Source organism: Macaca fascicularis, chromosome 13 (genome assembly GCF_037993035.2).
Source record: "Macaca fascicularis isolate 582-1 chromosome 13, T2T-MFA8v1.1".
Lineage (NCBI taxonomy): Eukaryota > Metazoa > Chordata > Mammalia > Primates > Cercopithecidae > Macaca > Macaca fascicularis.
The window spans coordinates 96,394,658-96,410,969 of record NC_088387.1 but is presented as its reverse complement, the minus strand read 5'-3'; the positions used below and the strand labels follow the sequence as shown (position 1 = coordinate 96,410,969).

At 39.9% G+C, this 16,312-nt stretch overlaps 1 protein-coding gene across 3 annotated transcripts in view; it reads right to left on the bottom strand.

Moving 5' to 3' along the window:
- The window catches only part of ASXL2 (ASXL transcriptional regulator 2), a 155,154-nt gene that overhangs the window by 103,495 nt on the left and 35,347 nt on the right, over positions 1–16,312 (bottom strand). For all 3 annotated transcript variants that reach the window (XM_045369653.3, XM_074012182.1, XM_065527300.2), the window contains exon 2: positions 9,414–9,496. In XM_045369653.3, coding sequence (XP_045225588.2) covers positions 9,414–9,496 — 83 coding nt within the window. The remainder of the gene's footprint in view (positions 1–9,413; positions 9,497–16,312) is intronic.

Here is a 16,312-nt window from a genome sequence, read left to right as displayed (position 1 = left end):
TGAATACTTTACTATTTTTCTCTTCTTTCCTAAAAACTCTATTTCTCTATTAGCTGATGTAAGAGTCAAGATAATACAGTTAAAAAGATGAGCAAAGCAGGTTAAGGAAACTCCAAAGGGGGGGGGGTGGGAAGCACTAAAGGCAATAGCTACTTCAGAAGGAAGGCATTAAGTCCGACACTTAATGCTATAAAAGCACATCTGTAAACACTAATGGCAGCCACAGCTGATGGAGGGGGAAAACCTACTGCATATCTAGCCTAAGCGTAGAAGTAGTAATGAGTAATAACAGTAAAGAATTAACAGGCATGGTTTCAAAGAATATTCAGGGTGTGTATTCTGTCAACAGTGTGTAGGCTTACTGTGTAGATTTAATTGTTCTATTTTTTGTAAGCCAGAATACCCAAATTGCACACAACCAGTCTCAAGTTCTTATCTGTTTGATATATACTGACATATTTATGCAATAAAATTACTGCAATTTATTTCAGAACAGCCCAGGGTGTAAATACTATTTACAGTTTATGATGGAGGACGTATACTTTTGTTTTTAGAATTTTCCAAAAGTAAAAATTTATGTTTCAAAAAAGTGTCTTCAGGCCAGGTACTGTGGCTCACATCTGTAATCCCAGCAGTTTGGGAGGCCAAGGTGGGAGGACCCCTTAAGCCCAGGAGTTTGAGACTAGCCTGGGCAACATAGAGACCTTGTCTCTATAAAAAAATTTAAAAATTAGCCAGGCATGGTGGTGTGTGCCCGCGGTCCCAGCTACTCGGAAGCCTGAGATGGGAGAATCACTTGAGGCTGGGAGGTTGAGGCTGTAGTGAGCCATGATTAAAAAACAAAACAAAACAACACCAAGAGGCGGCCAGGTGCAGTGGCTCACGCCTGTAAACCCAGCACTTTGGGAGGCCGAAGCAGGGGGACCACTTGAGTCCAGGAGTTCAAGACCAGCCTGGGCAACGCGGCAAAACCCCATCTCTACAAAAAAAAAAAATTAGCCAAGCGTGGTGGCGCACGCCTGTGGTCCCAACTACGTAGGAAGTCAAGGCTGCGGTGAGCCATGATCGTGCTACTGCACTCCAGTCTGGGTGACAGTGAGACTGTCTCAAAAAGAAAGAAAGAAAACGAAAGAAGTTACATTCACTCATGTATTTAGCTGTACCTGTATATTTTTACATATTACATAAATATGTAGTAGCTAATATTTATTCCCCAAAAGGTGGGACAGGTTCCCCAGCAAGCGGCTTTTCAGCAAAGCTCTTCTAGTACCTAGTAGGTAGTTTCCTGCGGCCACCTCAGGCTACAGCACCAATGAACTTTGTCATCCGCTGAACTAGAGCCCTGCTTTCTCTTTACCTTTGAATAGTTAATCCCTGGTTAATCTATTAATAACTTCCAGTTAATAACTTTCCTGTTCAAATTATTGTGTACTTTCTGGTCTTCTGATCAGACCCTAAGAACTATAGAACTGTATAGCTCAGAGACTTACACAGAACATTTAAATAAACTCTTATCAATGCCCAAAATCCCAGAAACAGTTCCATGAAGCCGTGTGGGAGTAGCCATGTGAGTATATTTGGGAGGCTGGAGTTGGAATCACCTCTGACACTTCCTGAAAAATGGCATAGTTTGTAATGACAAGAAGAAATATAGGCTCAAGTCAGGAGAAACTTAAAAACAAACTGGAGCACCAGGTGCTCTTTGTTTCTCTGCAAACTGTAAAATCAGCATCATCAGACAAAAAGGAAAGTGCTTTTTTAAAAAGGCTATTTTATATACTGTTGGCTAATGACAACCATTTTACTTTCATTCAAGGTAAAATAAAATTCTGAATTCTTTCCTTTAGTAACTGAAGTATATCGTCAAAATGTACACAAAAATGGACACAACTCTCTGAATCTTTGGTTTTATTTCTAGTGTCTCAGGAAGGAAACAAAATACCTAACCATTCCTTCAATATTTAGATTCATACAAACGCACAGTATAATCCAGAATCAACACGAGCTATAATAATGAGAATAGGGGCTCTTTAAACAAACAGACCCAGTAAACAAAATCTCTACCCAATGAATAATACAGATTTTTAAAAAGCAAACTGTCCACAGAAAAACAAATGAGTAAAAGCTTACAAAATTGTTTTAAAGGTTCTAACAGTACTTCAAATTCGGAACAAGCAATTCTGTGTTGAAGAGCTCAACCCTAGGAAACAATTGCCACATTATCATTGGTATTTATGTAACAAACAAATTAGGTTATATTTTAGCCACAGAAAATTGAACAAGGAGGTTAGACATCTCAACAAAATTCTTTTTACTATTTTTGATTTTATGAAATAACTGTTTTTTGGTAAACAGTATGGGAATTAGCTTTTCTCTATTTACAAATGATCAGATATCACAGCTACAGCATTTATCTATATTATCAATAACTTTTCATGTCTTCTTGTTTTAACTGTTACAAAAAGAACTAAGCTAATTTAAAGAACTCCACAATGCCTTTGCTATCAACTCTGACTATTAAGCATAACAGAAACAGTTCTTGACCTCTCCTGGCCTAAGTCATGTCCTCCCATTTCACCTGAAACATTAAAACTTTTTCTTCCCTATTACTCCTATGGGAAATTCTATCTTTTTTTTCTTTTTTTTTAAGAGGTAGGGTCTTGTTTTGTTGCCCAGGGTTGGAGTGCAGTGGCCCAACCATGGTTCACTGCAGCCTTGACCTCCTGGGCTCAAGTGATCCTCCTGCCTCAGCCTCCCAGCATATTTGGGAGGCTAAAGTGTGAATCACGTCTGACACTTCCTGAAGTGATTATTATTAATATACGAGATACTAATAATACCTCATATATTCATAGGACATATATTCATGGGACTATAGGCCTGCACTGTCATGTTTTCTTTTTTTTTTTTTTAATAACGACAAGGACTCACTATCTTGTTCAGGCTGGTCTCAAACCCCAGGCCTCAAGTGATCCTCCCGTCTCAGCTTCCCAAAGTGTTGCAGCTACAGGCATGAGCCACCATGCCCAGCCTAAACTATCTTTAAAATTAGTGCTTTAATGCATAAAAACAACATAATAGAATATAAAAAGTCACAGATCATGGTGAGGGGAAAAATTTAAGGACCTTTCTCTTCCTATATTTTCTAAAATGCTGCCATGCTTTATAGTTATAAACAGGCATTTAATTTAAACATTGTACTGCTTTTGTAAAAAAAAAAAAAAAAAAAAAAAAGGAATTCATGTTTCTAATTAATTTCCAGAATTCCATACTTTGGATAAATGATTTCCAATCTTACTTACCACCCAACTTCTTAAAGGGGCTAGAACTTGAATCTTTCGCAGCTAGGAGCCAACCACTTCGTTTGTTTTTTTTTTTTTTTTTGAGATGGAGTTTCACTCTTGTTGCCCAGGCTGGAGTGCAATGGCACAGTCTCAGCTCACTGCAACCTCCGCCTCCCGGGTTCAAGCAGTTCTCCTGTCTCAGCCTCCCGAGTAGCTGGGATTACAAGCATGCGCCACCACACCGAGCCAATTTTGTATTTTTAGTGGAGATGGGGTTTCTCCTTGTTGGTCAGGCTGCTCTTGAACTCCCAACCTCAGGTGATCTGCCCATTCCGGCCTCCCAAAGTGCTGGGATTACAGGCATGAGCCACTGCGCCTGGCCCACTTCTTTTCAAATATCTTATTGGTTGGTTGCGGTAAAACCCACAGAACATAAAGTTACCATTTTAACCATTTTTACTCAGTGGCATTAAGTACACTCACAATGCTGTGCAACTGTTACCATCATCCATCTTCAGAACGTTTTCAACATCTCTAACAGAAATTCTGTACTCATTTAATAGTAACTCACTATTCCCCACTACTCCAGTCTGTGGTAACCTCTATTCTACTTTGTCTCTATGAACTTACCTATTTTAGGTATCTCATGTAACTGGAGTCATACATTTGTCTTTTTGGGTCTGGTTTACTTCACTTAGCGTAATGTTTTCAAGGTTCATCCATACTGTAGCATGTACCAGAATTTTATATCTTCTTAAGACTAAATAATACTCCATTGTATGCCTATACCTTATTTCGTTTATTCATTAATCTGTTCATATTTGTTTTTAATAAAAAAATAAAATTTAATAAATTTTAAAACCAAACAAAAATGGTATTGAATAATCTAGGCAAAATTCTTCAAAACGTGGGAGCCAAAGGAAAAATATAAAGGGAGAAGAGCTCAAAGTCATGTACTGAGGTCCAAGGAATGAAAATAAAACAGTAAGTAGTCACACACTTTTGAGAAGCATAATGCGTGTTTCATTCTGTAATCTTTCTAAAAAACTTTTAAGAGTATAAGGCAGGCCGGGCGCGGTGGCTCAAGCCTGTAATCCCAGCACTTTGGGAGGCCGAGATGGGCGGATCACGAGGTCAGGAGATCGAGACCATCCTGGCTAACATAGTGAAACCCCGTCTCTACTAAAAAATACAAAAAAAAATAGCCGGGCGAGGTGGTGGGTGCCTGTAGTCCCAGCTACTCGGGAGGCTGAGGCAGGAGAATGGCATAAACCCAGGAGGCGGAGCTGAGATCCGGCCACTGCACTCCAGCCTGGGTGACAGAGCGAGACTCCGTCTCAAAAAAAAAAAAAAAAGAGTATAAGACTACCGGCCGGGCATGGTAACTCACGCCTGTAATCCCAGCACTTTGGGAGGCCAAGGCAGGAGGATCACCTGTGTCCAAGAGTTCGAGACGGGCCTGGGCAACATGGCGAAACCCTTGCCTCTATAAAAAATACAAAAATTAGCTGGGCATGGTGGCACATGCACCTCTCGTCCCAGCTACTCAGGAGGCTAAGGTTGTGGGACTTCTTGATCCCAAAAGGACGAGGCTGCAGTGAGATGAGATTGCACCACTGCACTCAGGTCTGGGTAACAGAGCGAGACCCTGTCTCAGAAAAAAAGACTACCATTTGACACATCACTGCAGCAAGAGAATAATCTATAACTATATATGAATATGATCTTCCAACCTCATATATATATACCTCATATATATACCTCATATATTCATTAGCAAGTAGGTTTTAAATACTTGTTATGCACCATATGCTGAGGGGTGGGGAAATATAATGTCACTGCCTCTGGAGCTACCTTAAAAATGTAAGGTACAGAGAAATTGTATGATTTTTTTATAACCACAAACATATAATTTCAAACCTTAATGCTATGAAGAACACAGAACATGACAGGCACGGTGGTTCATGCCTATAATCCTTCCACTTTGGAAGGCCGAGGAAGGCAGATCATTTGAGTTCAGGAGTTCGAGACCGGCCTGGTCAACATGGTGAAACCCTGTCTCTACTAAAAATATAAAATTAGCCAGGCATGGTGGCACGGGCCTGTAGTCCCAGTTACTCGGGAGGCTGAGGGAGGAGAATCACTTGAACCTGGGAGAAAGAGGCTGCAATGAGCTGAGATCACACCACTGCACTCCAGCCTGGGAAACAAGAATGAAACTGTCTCAAAAAAAAAAAAGAAAAGAAAAGAAAAAAAGAAAAGAAAGGAACACGGAACACTACAACCAACTCAAATAGGAAGATATGATCAAGACCAGAAAGTCAGCCAAAATTATCTCTGAAAAAGAGGTATACAAATGGAGACCTAAAAGACTTAACTGTCCAATAGCTGAGTGAAAGCACATTCCCTGCTAAGGGTGGTCAGCATGTACTGCTTTGTTGTCCTGTAACTGCATTACCACAACATAGTTTAACCAGGAAAAGCTACTTTCAACTGTCACTATGTGAACCAGAAGCTATCCGATGATTCACATACTTTACTACCTTTTTAAAAAAACTCTTCCATTTTTTCCTGCTGTTTTTTTGTTTGTTTTTACTAATCTTTACTATTCCTGCTTGCTCCCTGGAAACGATCATGGTAAGTTTAAAGTCCCAGAGCCTTACTATGTTAGAGCTGGATGATACTGACATTAAGACCTCCTGGCCTCAAGTGATCTGCCTGCCTCAGCCTCCCAAAGTGCTGGGATTACAGGCATGAGCCACTGCACCCGCCCACAAAAGATACTTTTAAAAGTTAATTCTTCAAATGTGTATATATATACACACACACACACACAAGACTGTATATATATGTATATATGTGTATGTGCATATATGTGTATATATGTGCATTAATGTGTGTGTGTGTATATATATATATACACACACAAGACTCGACACAGCGAGACTCTGTCTCAAAAAAAAAAAAAAAAAAAGAGACAGGGTTTTACCATGTTGGCCAGGCTGGTCTCAAACTCCCGACCTCACGTGATGCGCCCATCTCAGCCTCCCAAAGTGCTGGGATTACAGGCATGAGCCACTGCACCCGGCCTTCAAATGCATTTTTAATTAATTTTAATTAAAATGTTTAATTTTAAAATGTTTACACTCAATTTTTGAGGGATGTGTTATATAAAGTATATAAATATATATATAGATAGATTTTTTTTTTTTTTGAGACAGAGACTCGCTCTGTTGCCCAGGCTGGAGTGCACTGGTGCAATCTCAGCTCACTGCAACCTCCACCTCCTGGGTTCCAGCTATTCTCCTGCATCAGCCATCCAAGTAACCGGGATTACACACACGTGTCACCATGCCTGGCTAATTTTTTTTTTAATAGAGATGGGGTTTTGGCTGGGCACGGTGGCTCACCCCTGTAATCCCAGCACTTTGGGAGGCCAAGGCAGGCAGATCACGAGGTCAGGAGATTGAGACCATCCTGGCTAACTCGGTGAAACCACGTCTCTAATAAAAATACAAAAAACATTAGCCAGACGTGGTGGCGGGTGCCTGTAGTCCCAGCTACTCGAGAGGCTGAGGCAGGAGAATGGCGTGAACATGGGAGGTGGAGCCTGCAGTGAGCCAAGATCGCGCCACTGCACTCCAGCCTGGGTGACAGAGTGAGGCTCCATCTCAAAAAAAAAAAAAAAAAAAAATAGAGACGGGGTTTTACCATGTTGGCCAGGCTGGTCTCAAACTTCTGACCTCAGGTGATCCGCCTAACTCAGCCTCCCAAAGTGCTGGGATTACAGGCGTGAGTCACTGCGCCCGGCCTTCAAATGCATTTTAATGTTTTAATTTTAAAATGTTTACATTCAATTTTTCAGGGATGTGTTATATAAACTAAGGCAGACTAATTTATATTTTACTTTTTCATGTCAATGAAGCAAACCTAATTTATTTCAGCCTACTGAAGTCTGACTATAAATCAAAAAAGAATTCAAACTGCTTTAGAAAGGGAGAGCCAATCAAAAAACCTCAACTAGAATTTCATGTCAAAGAAAAGAAAACGAGTGCCCATAGTCCCAGCTTCAGGAGGCAGAGATGGGAGAATCACTTAAGGCCAGAAGTTGAAGGCTGCAGTACGCCATGATCATGGCTGTGACAGCCACTGTACTCGAGGCTGGGCAACATAATGAGACTCCATCTCTTAAAAAAAAAAAGAAAGAAAGAAAGAAAAAATGAGAAATAAAATTTAGAACATGTAATGGCTACTCATCAAGAAATACAATGTCCATTTACAAATATTTGGGCATAGTTTACTGTTTCTCAATGGGAACACAACTGGCACCTGAGATGAAAAACTATTCAACGTGAAGCAATGTCCAGCACAATGCAAGACATTTAGCATTCCTGTTACCTGCCTGCTAAATGCCATTATGTTCCCCTACCCCAATCACTGTGACAATCAAAAACAGCCCCCCAAAATTCTAAACTCCTTCTCTAAGAGTGTTACACAATGCCACCCATAGTTGAAAACCAGCAGTAGTTTGAAAGCTCTGCAAACTTTTCCTATCTTAATGAAAATCTAACATAGACTCCCAAATTTCTGTCTTAATATACAGAGCATACCTAATATAATTTTAACATTTCTTGATGATAGAGAGTCTTAAGAACACTGACTATTGGCCACGCATGGTGGCTCACACCTGTGATCCTAGCACTTTGGGAGGACAAAGCAGGCGGACTGTCTGAGCTCAGGAGTCCGAGAAGAGCCTGGGCAAAATGGTGAAACCCTGTCTCTACTAAAAGTACAAAAATTAGTCAGGCATGGTGGTGCGTGCCTGTAATCCCAGCTACTCAGGAGGCTGAGGCAAGAAAATTGCTTGAACCCGGGAGGCAGCGTTGCAGTAAGCCAAGATCATGCCACTGCACTCTAGCCTGGGTGACAGAATCAGACTCTGTCTCAAAAAAGAAAAAAAAAAAAAAAAGACTATTAAGTATTATTGTAATTTTTTTTTTTTTTTTTTTTTACAAGACAGCATCTTGCTCTGTCACCAAGGCTGGGGTACAGTAGCACCTTCTTAGCACTCTGCAGCCTCAAACTCCTGGACTCAAGCAATCCTCCCACCTCAGCCTCCCAAATAACTAGGACTATAGGAGCATACCACCACATCTAGTTCATACAATTTTTTGTAGAGATGTTTCACTATGTTGGCCAGGCTGGTCTCAAACTCCTGGCCTTGAGCAATCCTCCCACCTCAGCCTCCCAAAGAGTTGCGATCACAAGCATGAGTCACCATGCCTGGCCTGCTATTGTAATATAATAAGATTCTTGGAAATTAAAGTCTGTGTTATCTTCGATCCTGTATTAATGACCCAAGTCTATTATATTTGAATATGATAAGACTATTATTTGACATATATACTGATTTACAGTTCTTTTTCATTTTATCCTTTTGAGCCAGCATTATTTCTTCTGGGATCTGTCTACCTCTAGGATTCTCCCTGTATGAGAGTAATTTTTATCACTAATGACCAAGTTTATTAAATCAAAAAGTCTGAAGTGACAGATGAAGTCTTAAAGATGGCTCCAGGTCTTCCTAAAAATTAAAGTGCATGGGCTTAAAGATAGCTACCCTCTAAGAATTTAACTTACTTTTGGTTTTAAAACTATGTCATAACTTAAAAAATTCCAAAGATCTGACAGTTGAATAAATCAGAACAAAGCATTTATTATTAAATAATTAATCTTCAGGACTAAAGTACACTATTATATACTACCAAATACTCTGATCGAGTATTATAATTTTTTTTTTTTTTTTTTTTGAGACGGAGTCTTGCTCTGTAGCCCGGGCTGGAGTGCAGTGGCCGGATCTCAGCTCATTGCAAGCTCCGCCTCCCGGGTTTACGCCATTCTCCTGCCTCAGCCTCCGGAGTAGCTGGGACTACAGGCGCCCGCCACCTCGCCCGGCTAGTTTTTTGTATTTTTAGTAGAGACGGGGTTTCACGGTGTTAGCCAGGATGGTCTCGATCTCCTGACCTCGTGATCCGCCCGTCTCGGCCTCCCAAAGTGCTGGGATTACAGGCTTGAGCCACCGCGCCCGGCCTGAGTATTATAATTATTACTAATAATATTTAAATAACTCACCTGATTTCTTTTAGTCCTTCTCTCTGGATAACTTGAAGAATTTCTTTATGACTCATGGGTGTATTAGGGTATTTTTCTAAGACCTGAAAAACAAGCATATAATAATAAATTATTTCTTATCTCAAGTTCTTATAATTCTATATATAATTATATTTCTTATGTCTTAATAATTATATCCAGAGCATACATAGCCAGAGACTTTTCATCCCTTATATTTCAGAATAAATGAAAAATTAACAATATATATCAGATCTTCTTTCCCTCAGTCATAAATAGTAAGTCAATTCCTGAAGCAGAAATTGACCAAAAAAGCTAAAATTAACAACCCAATTATTCACTACTAATAATATGTAACTGTTTACTTTCTACCTCCATCCCCACATCCCTTCACTACCTGTGACCTACTGCAAGCACATTAAGATTATCCATTTCCTGGTAAATGTATAGCAAAGCCTAGTAAATCACAGGAGCACAATAAATTCTTAACCAAAACAAGTAAACAATATGATTATAATAAAATTAAAGTAATATCTGTGTTCTGGTTCTGGTAAAGATAGAGTAGGCATAGTCCATTCTGTCTCTACCACTGAATGCAACTAAAAACCTGGACAGAATGCATGAAGCAGCTATTTGAGGACTCCAAAAATGGTAGCAGGTCGCCTAGGGAGAAAAGCATAACTAGGAGTACCACACTAGTCCAGTAGTGAGTTTCCTGATTTTGTTTCCCTCTGGTTCCCCTGAGCCTGGACTTAAAGGCAGCCCAAAACCCAGAACTGCAGGCTAAGTGCAGGCAGAAAGTGCTCCAAGAGAAAAATCTTCTTTGGTCTGAGGCACAGTAAAGAGGGCATTCTAAATGTTGGATAGCGGGAGAAAAAATTCTCTGGGTTTCCCCCCCTTTTCTTTTTCTCTGCCGTTGCCCCAGGCAATCGCATGGGAGCAGCTGTGGTAATACTAGCAGTAGCTAGACAGGGACCTAAAACTCCAAGAAAGCAGAACCTTGCAAGTGGTCCTACAAGCATGGGAGGAATTCCCATGATTTATCTCGGCCAGGCACAGTGTTTCGTGCCTGTAATCTCGGCACTTTGGGAAGCTGAAGCGGGCAGATGACTTGAGATCAGGAGTTCAAAACCAGCCTGGCCAACATGGTGAAATGCCATCTCTACTAAAAATACAAAAATTAGTCAGGCATGGTGGTGAGTGCCTGTAATCCCAGCTACTCAGGAGGCTGAGGCAGGAGAATCACTCGAACATGGGAGACAGAGGTTGCAGTCAGCTGAGATTATGCCACTGCACTCCAGCCTGGGCAACAGAGCGACACTCCATCTCAAAAAAAAAAAAAAAAATTAGCGGGGCATGGTGGTGAACCTGGGAGGCAGAGGTTGCAATAATCTGAGATTGTGCCCCTGCACTACAGCCTGGGTGACAGAGCCTTTCTCAAAAAAAGAAATAATGTCTAATAAACAATTCAAACTTACTCAACATAGGAATAGTAAGGAAATCAGCAACTCACAAGAGAAAAGATAAGCTATATATAATAAACCTAAAGTAACAGAGATGTTGGAATTATCAGACAAAAGTAGCTATTACAACTATGCTTCAAGATGTCTGGTGAATATTCTTGAAACAAATAGCCAAGAGTCTCAACAGATATATATGTATATTTCGTATACGTTTTATTTTGTTGTTTATACTTACATTTATATATGAAACAAAAATACAATAACCAGTAATATGTCCAAACATAATACAGCAAGATAAATGGCAGCCAAAATTCAAATCCAAGTCTTGCACCACTATAGCACACTGTGTCCTGTGTTTGTAACTATTTTCTCATTTGGTCAGTCATAAAATCCAACACATATTTCTGTGTATCATGTTCCTTGATCTCTCTGCTACATCTGACATTAACTGTTCCCTTCACAGACTTCACCCTCCCAGACTTTTCTTTTTCCCCAAAATATTTTTCTCAGTTTTCTTTGTAGATGTCTTTTTCTGTGCCCATCCCTCAAATATTTTATAAACATCCATTTACCCCTTTTACTTTTCACTCCACCAAAATTTCCCTGAATAACATTAACCACACCAAGCTTTCACCAATCACTCACATTTTGGTGAATGAAGCAGCAGTCTGTTAAAAACTATTAAAAACCTGTAAAAGTTGGATATCCCATAAGCATTTCAAACTTCAGATGTCCAAAGTTAAACTTACTGTTTTCATCCAAGTTAAGGCCAATACAGAAAACTGAACCTTTATTTATTTATTGTCTATATACTAAAAATGTATTAAAGTACTGAAAATAAAAAAAAATACACCATGGACCTGGACAAATAATAGTTCACAAAAGGGTTAATATAACTGGATAATAACCATATGAAAAAGAATGTGCACACTGAAGTATTTATGGATGAAATCATATGATGTCTGGGACTTCAAAAAATACACAAGAAGTTATGGGTTTAAATATAGCAAGATTGGCCATAAATTGATAATTATAGAAGCTAAATGATGAACACAAAGATACTCACTATATTATTGTCCACTTTTACATACAAATTCAATATCCTATAAAAATTTATGAAGCAAACGAAATACAATATTTGACTTTACTAGCAATCAAATATAATACATTTCAATGTGGGTTTTTTCCTGCCAATTTAAATGGCAAAAATGGCTACGTTTGCACGTATACATCTGTCCAAGGAGCCAGAAAACTGAAGTAAGTATTTCTAGAGTGTCATTTCTCTGGCATATCAAATCTTAATTGAAAGGTGACTATTAAATCATTATCAGAATGAGCCACACACAGAACTGAAAATATTTGTATTATTCACGGTAATGGTAAAAATTAATATTTTCTAATATATTCTGCAGAACAAGGAATTATTTTAATATTCTAATGTGTTTGAAACATCATAAGACATTAAGCTATTAGAAGTGGAGACCGGTTGGGTGCGGTGGCTCACACCTGTAATCCCAGCACTTTGGGAGGCTGAGATGGGCAGATCACAAGGTCAGGAGATCAAGACCATCCTGGTTAACACGGTGAAACCCCATCTCTACTAAAAATACAGAAAAATTAGCCGGGCATGGTGGTGGGCGCCTGTAGTCCCAGCTACTCAGGAGGCTGAGGCAGGGGAACGGCATAAACCCTGAAGGCGGAACTTGCAGTGAGCGGAGATTGTGCCACCACACTCCAGCCTGGGCGACAGAGTGAGATTCCATCTCAAAAATAAACAAATAAATAAATAAATAGAAGTGGAGACCGAAAACTGTGTCTTTTTAGTAAGGATTTCACTGATTTCCAAGATGTTCTGTACTTTAATCAAACAGAGTAAACCAGTTGGTTAAAACTACTGAAGGAGGCCAGACACGGTGACTCAGGCATGTAATCCCAGTACTTTGGGAGGCCAAGGCAGGTGGATCACCTGAAGTCAAGAGTTCAAGACCAGCCTGGCCAACGTGGTGAAACCCTATCTCTACTAAAAATACAAAAATTAACTGGGCGTGGTGGCGGGTGCCTACTGTAGTCCCAGCTACTAGGGAGGCTGAGGCAGGAAAATTGCCTGGACCGGGAGGCGGAGGTTGCAGTGAGCCAAGATCGCGCCATTGCGCTCCAGCCTGGATGACAAGAGCGAAACTCCATCTCAAAAAAATATATATATATATTATATAATATATTAAAAATATAATATATAATTTATATATTATAAAATATAATATATAACATATTATATATTACGTATAATATAAAATAACATATATAATATACATGTTATATAAATATATAAATTATATTTATATTATATATAACATACGTTATATATAATATATATATGGAGTATTTATTTTCTTTTTTTCTTTTTTTTTTTTTTTTTTGAGACGGAGTCTCACGCTGTTGCCCAGGCTGGAGTGCAGTGGCGCGATCTCGGCTCACTGCAAGCTCCGCCTCCCGGGTTCCCGCCATTCTCCTGCCTCAGCCTCCTGAGTAGCTGGGACTACAGGCGCCCGCCACCGCGCCCGGCTAATTTTTTGTATTTTTAGTAGAGACGGGGTTTCACTGTGGTCTCGATCTCCTGACCTTGTGATCCGCCCGCCTCGGCCTCCCAAAGTGCTGGGATTACAGGCTTGAGCCACCGCGCCCGGCCTTATTTTCTTTTAAAAAAAAAAAGTTTATCACAGGTTCCTTTAAATGCTAGGCATTTAGAATTAGTTTTTTTAAGGCCAGGTACAGTGGCTCACACCTGTAATCCCAACACTTTGGGAGGCCGAGGGCAGATCACCTGAGGCCAGAAGTTCAAGACCAGCCTGGCCAACATGGAGAAACCCTCTCTCTGCTAAAAACACACGCAAAAAATTAGCCAGGTGTAGTGGTGGGCGCCTATAATCCCAGTTACTCAGGAGGCTGGTTCAAGAATTCAAGAATCACTTGAACCCAGGAAGCAGAGGCTGCAGTGAGCCGAGACAGCGCCACTGTACTCCAGCCTAGGTGAAAGAGCGAGACTCCATCTCCAGAAAAAAAACAAAAAGTTTTTTATTGTTGTCTTTTTTGAGACAGGGTCTCACTGTATTGCCCAGGCTGGAGTGCAGTGGTGCAATCACAGCTCACTGCAACCTCCGCTTCCCAGGCTCAAGCAATGCTCCCACCTCAGTCTCCAGAGTAGCTAGGACTACGGGCATGTGCCACCACACCTGGCTAATTTTTGTATTTTTTTGTACAGACAGGGTTTTGCCATGTTGCCCAGGCTGGTCTTGAACTCCTGGGTTTTTGTACTTTTTGTAGAGAGGGGGTTTAGCCATGTTGTCCAGGCTGGTCTCAAATTCCTGGGCTCAATGTTCCACCTGCCTCGGCCTCCCAGGGTGCTAGGATTACAGGTGTGAGCTACGATAACTGGCCTAGAATTAGTTTTAATATAGAAAAGTATTATACTAAATTTTCTCAGACTGCTTAAAGCTATAGTTTGGGGGAGAAAGAAAAATGTTTTTCAATTAAAGATTTAAATACTATACTTTTAAAACTTTTTATTATGGAAATCTAAAAACATTCACCAAATTAGAGAGAACATTACAATGAACCACCACATACCCATCACCCATTTTCAACAATTATCAACACATGGCCTATCTTGTTTCATCCATACCTTCAGCCACCCTCCGTCCACAAACTGGGTTATTCTGAAGCAAGCCACTGACATTTCATTCATTATTATTGTGATATATATCTCTGACAACAAGGACTTAAAAAAATATTTTACACCTCAGAAAATGACTATAATTCCTTAATATAAAATTATTTAGTCAATGTCCCAAATTTACAGGAAAAAACCACTGCTTTTAAATACTTGATTTGTTCAAATCTATAGACTTACATATACTGGATTTGGCTAACACATGTCTTGAAGTATCTTTTAATCTACGGATTTCTCTCATTCTTTTTTCTTCCAATTTACTTACAGAAAAAAACTAGTAAGCTGTACTGTAGTTACACATATCCTGTATCGTGCTAATCGTATAGTCCTCTGTCCCTTGCATTTCCTGAAAATTAGAATCGAAACCTAGAGGCTTGCTCAGATTCAGATTTTATTTTAGCAAGAAAACTTCATAGGCTTACGGTATACTTCCTACCACGCCACATCAGAACACACAAAATATCTATGATCTCCTTTTTGAGATGCTAAGATGTATCAGTGGGATAGATGTGGTCTACCTGATCCACTTATTATAAAGCTTCCTATCAGCATTTCAATCTAATTGTTTTAGCAGCCACCGATGATCACTATCTCCATCATTTTATTTAGGGGTTGGAAAGTGCTGATGGTCCATCGTTCCTTTTTCATTTATAAGCGAGAGCCCTTCTAAAAAGAAATGCTTTCCACTATCTATTTGGTTACCCCAGGTACAATCCATATTGAAAAAGCAGGATAAGGCTGCACGCAGTGGCTCACGCTTGTAATCCCAGCAGGCCAAGGCGGGTAGATCACCTGAGGTCAGGAGTTCAAGACCAGCCTGGCCAACATGGTGAAACTCCGTCTCTACTAAAAACACAAAAATTAGCCGGGTGTGGTGGCACACGCCTGTAATCCCAGCTACTCAGGAGGCTGAGGCAAGAGAATCGCTTGAACCCGGGAGGCAAAATTTGCAGTGAGCGAGACTGCGCCACCGCACTCCAAACTAGGCGACAAGAGCAAAACTCCTTCTCCAAAAAAAAAAAAAGGCAGGATAAGCAACTTATTTTTGTATTTACTGTTTTCAGAATAATTAGCTGGTTTTCTGGCATGCTGCAAAGGTGATGTTGGTTTTTGTTTGAAATACCACTATTATGAGTATCATTTTATAAAGTACCATTATGCATTTAAATATATTTTTGTGCTTTCATTACTGTATTTCCTCACTTGTGAATTGGCTATTCATTGGCTATTGTCCACTTATATACCATTTGTGAGAGCTCTCTAATTTACATTAAATATACTGAAACATTTACTGTCGCATTTACTACAAACCCTTTCTTCCAGTTTATTCTTCATCTTTTTATCACTATTGATTTTCCATGAAAGTTTTTATTAATTTCATGTATTGTAACTGACTGGTCTTTTCTATTTCTTTAAGCATGTTTACACTTAAATGTAGTTTCCCTCCCTTTGATAACTTAATACTTTTTCTGTATTCATTTACATTTAACTCTTATAATTCATATAAGAAAAAGTGCATGGGCCGGGCTCAGTGGCTCATGTCTGTAATCCCAGCACTGTGGGAGGCCAAGGCGGGCAGATCACTTGAGGCCAGGAGTAAGAGACCAGCCTGGCCAACATGACCAAACCCTGGTTCTACTAAAAATACAAAAATTAGCTGGGTGTGGTGGCACATGCCTGTTATCCCAGCTACTCGGGAGGCTGAGGGACAA